Source organism: Buceros rhinoceros, unplaced genomic scaffold (genome assembly GCF_000710305.1).
Source record: "Buceros rhinoceros silvestris isolate BGI_N320 unplaced genomic scaffold, ASM71030v1 scaffold20132, whole genome shotgun sequence".
Lineage (NCBI taxonomy): Eukaryota > Metazoa > Chordata > Aves > Bucerotiformes > Bucerotidae > Buceros > Buceros rhinoceros.
Window position 1 is genome coordinate 764 of NW_010398546.1, and position 7806 is coordinate 8569.

Here is a 7806-nt window from a genome sequence, read left to right on the forward strand (position 1 = left end):
TGGATAATAATTTACAAAACACAAGTTCAAGGGAGAAGTAGGTAGATGTTGTGGTCTTATTTTTCTGCTTGGACTTAGGAACTTTGAGTGAAGTCCTTCTCCACTGATGAGCTTATTAACCAAATTAAATGGAGCTGCAATTTCAAAAAGGTTCTGGAACATGAGCTGAGTGTGCTATTCTCATGCGGACAGCAATCCCAAGAGGATGGTTTCCTTCATTAAGGAATGTACTGGAACATGGTACAGCTGTGCAATAAAACCTGAATTAAGTAACATTCAAACCAGAAACCTAAGATGGATCATTTTTTTTTTCCATTCCTGCAGTGGTTCTAAGACATATATTCTTCGATGTCCTGTTAATTTTTTAGAAGTCTGCCTGTTTATATTATGTGCAGTGATACTTAATTTTACAGTTGTTTTGCATAACTGGGATTTGTAGACACAGTCTGCCACCTCCACTTCTAAAATAACTGACTGGTTTAGAATATAACTTATATGCATTTTCAGGGAAGAGAAGATGCAGCATATGCAGATATTGTTCCCAGTTGAATTACTGTGTCAGAGAATTAAACAAAGTATAACTGAAATTGTCTCCTGTTACTAAGGTATTGCTGAAATCCTAATGAACCGACCCCACGCGAGAAATTCACTGGGAAAAGTATTTGTAAACGAAGTGAGTATGGGCCTGGCCTGTGAGCATGTTTGGAATCATGACTGATAACTAAATGCAGTAAGAACAGTTGTGGGAAATCTGAAACAAAATCTCTTGCTGAAGGTCAGTGGGAGACTGCATTGGGGCAGGGCAGGGCAGGGCAGCCTGAAGGAAGAGATCGTGGTATGTCTGTACTGTAGTAACTTCAGATGCAGACTGGACAGAAGCGTTGGAGTTACTCGAATTAGCTAACTCACCTGTGTAATTACAGCAAAAAAGTACTCGTTGTCAGACCTTAGCAGGTGATCCTTTCAAGGATTATATGTTCTAGAGAAAGCCTGGCTCGTGCCTGGACTGGAAGGGGAGTTAAGGTACAGCAAAGGTTCATCTCTGAATGGAAGAAAAAAGAGATGGGGAAATGCGTCATTCTGAGGCTGTCTTGGAAGGATCCTGCTGGCTCCACATATAATTTCCAGGAAATACCAGGCACCTGCAGGGGAGAAAAAAACCCCAAAACATCAAACAAACAAACAAAAAACCCAACCAACTTTTGTCACAGATTAGGAGCTGTATTTTAGGTATATACATTGTATGCTTAAAGTTTTTCTTCTCTCCTCCGTACTCCCTCCCTTGTAGCTGTTCAGTGCTCTGGAACAACTCCGCATTGATGAGAAGGTTCGCGTGGTGGTGTTCAAGAGTGAGGTGAAAGGCGTATTTTGTGCTGGTAAGTTAACAAAGGCTCTGCAGACTACTGTTAAAAAATCCTAGGTTTGTGTGCTGATGAGATTGTGCAGAAAAGCAGTTGGAAAGGCCTGCTAAAAGCAAAGCAGGCTGGCTTTTGTGTTAGCGAATAACAAACACATTGTTCCCCGTTTCACCTGTCTGCCTCTTGACCTCAGTGATGCACACGTGTGTGATGGAGTAAGCTGCACAGGCTGCATGGTGCTACTGTTTCTTTCCCATTTGTAACCATCTCTAAGCACATCCCCTCTGGCATTGGAGTCCTTGGTCCAGTTTTACAGATTATTGTCCTTACAGACAGTGATTGGTGCTCCTCCTTGAAATCTGCTCGAAGGGCACAGAGCAGCACCCTAGCCACTGCTCCAGCCCAAATGTCCACATTCCCACTGATCTTACTTAATCAGAACACTGTTATATCAAGACTTCTGAAATGCGCTGTCCTCTGAGAAGGACAGGAGGGAACACAGTTCGGATGTCTTTTCCCTGTTCCTGGATTCTAACCTTTTTCTCCTCTGTTTAGGTGCAGACTTAAAGGAACGTGCAAAAATGGATGATGCAGAAGTCGCCCACTTTGTTAAAAGGCTGAGAAACCTCATGGATGAAATAGGTAAATGATTATCTCAGCTGGGAAATTTGTCCTAGCCGCCTGTAGCTGAGACATTTAGAACCAGCAGGTTATGCATAGTAGGGATAGAGTAGCTTCCCAAATGGCTCCAGCTTATGCCTGAAACAAAGATCCGGTTAGAATTAACTGCCAACTATCCTGCTGCCACCCCAAGGCCAAGTTGCATTTCAGTACTGCCTTTTCCATGAGCAGCGCACACACACATGCATGTAATAAGCACCTGTTGTAACAAAGTGTTCTGTGTAGTCCTTGGGACAAGTGTGAGACAAAATGAGCTGAGTTTGTTGTCCCACTTTTGATAGATGCTCAGGAGCACTCACATGGCAATGACCTAAAAACATGATTTGGATCTCTGAATGGATTTGCTAAATGGATTTGTCGAATGTCAGTGATTTTGTACGTACAACTCCCTGCCTCCCCTCCCCCCCTTTTTTTTGCCCTTTATTTTCTTCCCCTATTTATGAATTGTTTTGCTAGAGAGGAATACCAAAATGAAATCTGACTAAAATACCAGTGAGAGTGGCAGTAATTAAAAAACAAATGCAAAGTAGAAAGAATGACCCTGTTTCAAAAACCTCAGCAACGGTTGGCCGTGGGGTAGTTACAGCACACATCTGAAGTCTGCTTTCAGCTCCCTGAGTATTTAGAAAGGTATCTGATGAAGCAACTAATCTCCAGGCACCTCAGGTTCCTCAACCATGAGATAACAACAGTGTTTACCAAGTTCAGGAGCCTGGGCTAACAGAGGCACCAGAAAAGCTAATCCTTGTACAGTGACTAGGGATGGTGGCTTTGACTGGTTTAGCTGCAGCAGCTAGATATTCCCATCATAAATTTGCAAGGAGGCAATTCATCCCATTTTGTGTTGCAGTATTTGCATGCTTCTTTGCAGGTAAGAACAATATTTTTGCATTCTTATAAAGAAGGGAGAACTGAAAGATGACAATTGGTACTGTTTTGAGACAGTCAGAAAGTCTGTCATAGAAGAAAATGAATTCCTGAGCAGCTATGAATTTGATAAGTACTAAAAGCTTTAGAAGTTAAGCATTTAAATTCCAGATGTGAATGGCACAGAACTTCTGGAACAAAACTGTGTGATCTGTGTTGTTTTCTCCAGCTGCCCTGCCGGTACCCACAATTGCTGCAATAGACGGCTATGCATTGGGTGGTGGACTAGAACTGGCCTTAGCTTGTGACCTTCGAGTAGCAGGTCTGTGTGATAATACAGGATTCTTCTTGTAATCGGTGACTGTGTTTTACAGAGAACTACATGCATGGTAGCTGGCTGTTAGAGTCCAGTAGGCTAAGAGAGGAACTTACACAGTTCAGGAAGTGAGTACATTTGTCCAGAAATTGTGACATATAATTTCTATTGGGAAAGCAGTTTCCTTGCTTAAAAAGCAAAGCCTATTTTTAGACAAGATTGGGATTCCTTCAGAAAACTATTGGAAAGGAGTATAATAGTTTCCTTCAGAAACTATTGGTAGGATTAAATAGTAGTTATCATGTAATACTGGATCAATGCTCTGGCTAGACCTAACCTTTCCTACTTAAATCAGTTTGGACTGGAAGACTTCAGGTTTCTGTTTCCATTCTTCCATCCATTACATACCATCTAGTATGGGCGCAAGGTTAGGGTAAGCAGCTATACCACACACCCCTCATCTGACTTGACATGGGTATTTATTAAGCACTGTAGTATTCAGACTTTCTAGCTACCTGGAAAAATGGAGTTCCAGTTCAATGTTGACTGTTTGTAATTTACTGTTAGTCAGTTCGGTGTGGAAAGTTTGTAGTTACGCAGATCAAAAAGTAACTAAACCCTCTATTTATTTTTTAATAGCTTCATCAGCTAAAATGGGCCTTATTGAGACCACAAGAGGGCTTCTTCCTGGAGCAGGTAACCTTCAGTAAACCATCACTCTTCTGCTTTCTCAGCTGTATTGTAAATATTTTGCCATTAGAGCACTTGCAGTGTTCTGAATGTAAATTAGAAATAGCATTGTACAGTGACCCAAGAGATCTATGAGTAGAGTTCTGTTCCAAACCCTGTCTTGGAGTTACTAGGAATTTAGGAAAGCCCCTTTACACCTTTTCCTGTTTATCAAAATACTCAAAAGGATGCTGAAGCCTTTCAGATGCCTTGCAAAATGTTGACATATTCAGCTAGCAGTTATTAAAGAAACACATGATTCCTTTATTTTTCAAACCTCCTTGCTATATAAGGGGACAAAATATCATTGTTTGTTGGGGTGTTTCTCAGAAATCAAAAATTATGTTTTTGCTGTTGTCATAAGGTGGAACCCAGCGCCTGCCCAGGTGTGTTGGAATAGGTCTTGCAAAGGAACTCATTTTCACTGGTAGACAGATTGACGGACAACAAGCCGCCTCAGTAGGGTTAGTAAATCACTCCGTGTCCCAAAACGACAAGGGAGACGCGGCTTACCAGAGAGCATTAACTTTGGCCAAAGAAATCCTTCCTCAGGTAAGTGTTTTATTCATGTGGTCAGTATAAAGGAAGCATTTATTTCTGCTTCCCTTAGAGAGGAAATAATTGAAGTTCCTTTCTGTGAAATTAAAGTCTTCATTCCTGATGTTTGAGTCTCTTGACACTGTCCTTTTTTGTGAATGCAGTTTCTGCAGGAACTAGTGTTAACATCCAGCTGCTTCACCCACAGGACAGTTTTACCACCCAGCTGGGGTTCTGCAGACCTGCAGGACACATTGAAACCTGCACTGTGTACATCTATTAACTGTAGATAACACCAGCTTGTGTTTTAAAAATACCTATTAACTTACTGCAAATTTCTGTAGACTAAAAGGTCATTTGGAGCTAGGTAGTAATGTAACAACTACACTATTATGAATGATGTGGCTTTATTTTTTAATGTTTATTGTGGTTTGGTTTTGCTGAGTTTGGTTTTTTTTAATAAAGGCTCCATTTGCTGTGAAAATGGGAAAACTGGCAATAAACAGAGGAATGGAGGTAATTTTATGGGGTTTTTTTTAATACTGAGGTAAATGAAACAGGCAACTCTTACAAATTACTACAGTAAAAATGTTTAGAACAGGTGAATTATAATTAATCATTGTTTAGTCAAGGCATTTAAAAACACTCCAGGGGTGTTAAAGATTTTCTTTAAAGACAAAACTAATAGGCAGGATTTTTTTGCTACAGATGCTAACACTAGTTCTACTACAGGAGTGAAGGTTACTCACTACAAGTGAATGCCTATTGATTTGAGGGCTGTGAAGCAGTTTTGAGGCAAATCTCACTCCTCTCTTATCCCCAGGTTGACATCGCGTCAGGGATGGCTATTGAGGGGATGTGTTATGCCCAGGTAGGTTACCTTCAGAACGCATTCCTGAAAGGAACAACTGAGCAGTTTCCGAAGCCAGGTATTCACAGCGCCCTCTCTGTAAGGGAACACCAACAGCTAAATCTAAAGCCTCAAGAACATACTTGAGTGCAGTTTGAGTTACCGAAATTGCTGTCATGCATAGCTGCCTCTCTCAGCCTGCCTGGGACTGAAGTCCATCCTTAAATACCTTTCTGTCTAAAGTAATTGTATATTCTCAGTTTCAACATTGTTATTCATAGGAAGAGCTTTATGAATGGGTTTAGTTTTAACAAATCAAAAACCAGCTTCCTCCACTAGCCATTCTTTCTGAGAGGTTGTGAGAGCACGGACCTTTCTCCATTAACAGAACAACGTAACTGCTGTTCCTCTCAGATGGTAAAGTATTAATTTTATGGAAAACCGTTTTGTGGTAAGGTGTATGGTGGTTAAAGCGTGAGTAGGGAGAGGCCTGGCAGACTGATTACATCTCTCTCCTGCAGACTCACCAGGCTAAGTGTTGTATACCGATAGTGGTGGAAGCAAGCACCAGATGGCTGGAGACGTGCCACTGCCTGTAATACCATTCTGGGCCTTGAAAGGCAGATCTTTTGGTGGCATGGGACCCCTGAGAGGATTGAGTCAGATAATGGGACTCACTTCAAAAACAATCTGGTGACCAACTGGGCCAAAGAGCGTGGTATTGAATGGATCTATCACATTCCATATCATGCACCAGCCTCTGGAAAAATTAGGCATTACAATTACAAATTGCTAAAAACCACCCTGAAGGCAATGGGTGGAGGAACTTTCAAAGACTGGGGCATACATCTGGCAGAAGCCACCTGGCAGGTTAACATGAGGTGATCAATCAGTCACGCTGGCCCTGCCCACTCAGATCTTTTACATACCTTGGATGGGGATAAAGTCCCTGTGGTATGAGAAAACAATCTGTTCAGAAAAGCTGACTGGATTTCTCCTGCTTTACAAGGGCAAACCCATCTGTGGTGGTCTCTGCCTGAGGCCCTGGACACACCTGGTGGGTGATAAAGGAAGATGGTGAGGTGCACTGTGTACCACCGGGGAATTTAACCCTAGATGAAACATCCTGAACTAGATGTCTGTGGTGTCAATTAATTCCTGTATAATGCAGAGAGATGTGCATGGTGTACATGATCTGGAATAAGGGGTGAAATGTCCCGATTTAAGATGAACAGGGCTGGTTTGGTTTTGGACACATCAAACAGCCAGTAGTGTATTCCTCCCATGTACATCAGCTCATCTTACTGGTTGCAGAGTTTTTGGTGGGCTGGGAGGCTTCCTTAAAAATGGCACACAGTGGAAACCGTGCCCTCTTTTTCATCCACTGCTGGAGCTGCTGCAACCCTCTTTTCTCACTGCCACTTGATGCTGCCACCTACTCCTGTCTCTACCTCTGTGCCACCCCCTGCCACTGCTGCGATCTCTACTTGGTGCTGCTGCCCTCCTTTCTCTACCGCTGCTCCAGGGCTGCCCTGTGCTGCTGCTGCTGCAACTGTCAACACCGCTTTGTTCCACAGCCCAGCTGCTGCCCTGCGTTCCTGCCATCACTCTGCCGGCTTGGCTCTGTGCGTGGACACCACCTCCAGCGCTGCTCTGCTCTGTGCTGCTGCCATTGAACTGACTGATAACTTTTACTGCTGCTGTTTCTTTAACCACAGTTTGAGTGCTCTCCCCACCTCACTTCACCAGTTCTAATCCTCTGTAAACTTGTTCAAGACCTTGTTGTTCTGTGTATAATATTTCTGTTGTTATTAAAACTGTTTTAGTTTCCTAAACTTAACAGAGGCCTCACAAACTTTTTCTTTCTTCTACCCTTTTTCCTTAAGCCTCTCTCCTGGAAGAGGGAATGGGGCTAATTAGAGAGAGAGTTGATCCTGTGATTGGCCAGCCTTGGCCAACTGTGACAAGATTTATCACTGAAATATAACATTTCCTTTTTTGTTGTTTAAATGTAGAATATTCCCACAAGAGACCGTCAAGAAGGGATGGCTGCCTTCAGGGAGAAACGTCCACCTCAGTTTACTGGCAAATGATGCTTTTTAGCTTCCCCTTAGTTTTTTGAAGGTAAAGGAGGACTGAAGAGGACCCACAGATTTCTTGGACTTATTTTTATGACTGCATTTTGTGTACTTGGCTCCTAGCCTTGGACTGCAAATCTGAATACTCCACTTGATCACTCTGCTGTACGAATTCACAAATAAAGATTTAACTTTGTACCACTCATCTTTTTGAAGTGCATACATCTTAAGTCAGTGGTTATGGCTTTCAAACAGATGAATCAACACAAAGCCAACTTACTTAAAGAAAACCTTAAGCTTGCTTCTCATTATCAGTGCTCTTCCTACTGATCAGACACAACAAGTAGTATTAACACAGAGCGATGGTATGTCACCCCAGATCTGTTGTGA

At 42.3% G+C, this 7806-nt stretch overlaps 1 protein-coding gene across 1 annotated transcript; it reads left to right on the top strand.

Annotated features, from left to right (window-relative positions):
- Positions 1-610: 610 nt before the first annotated feature.
- Positions 611-7431, top strand: ECHDC2 (enoyl CoA hydratase domain containing 2). Its single transcript, XM_010131153.1, has 9 exons — positions 611-673; positions 1289-1376; positions 1914-2000; positions 3136-3228; positions 3862-3918; positions 4316-4503; positions 4954-5004; positions 5312-5359; positions 7354-7431. The coding sequence occupies exons 1-9, from the start codon at positions 623-625 to the stop codon at positions 7429-7431; spliced, it is 741 nt and encodes a 246-aa protein (XP_010129455.1). The 5' UTR covers positions 611-622.
- Positions 7432-7806: the final 375 nt, after the last annotated feature.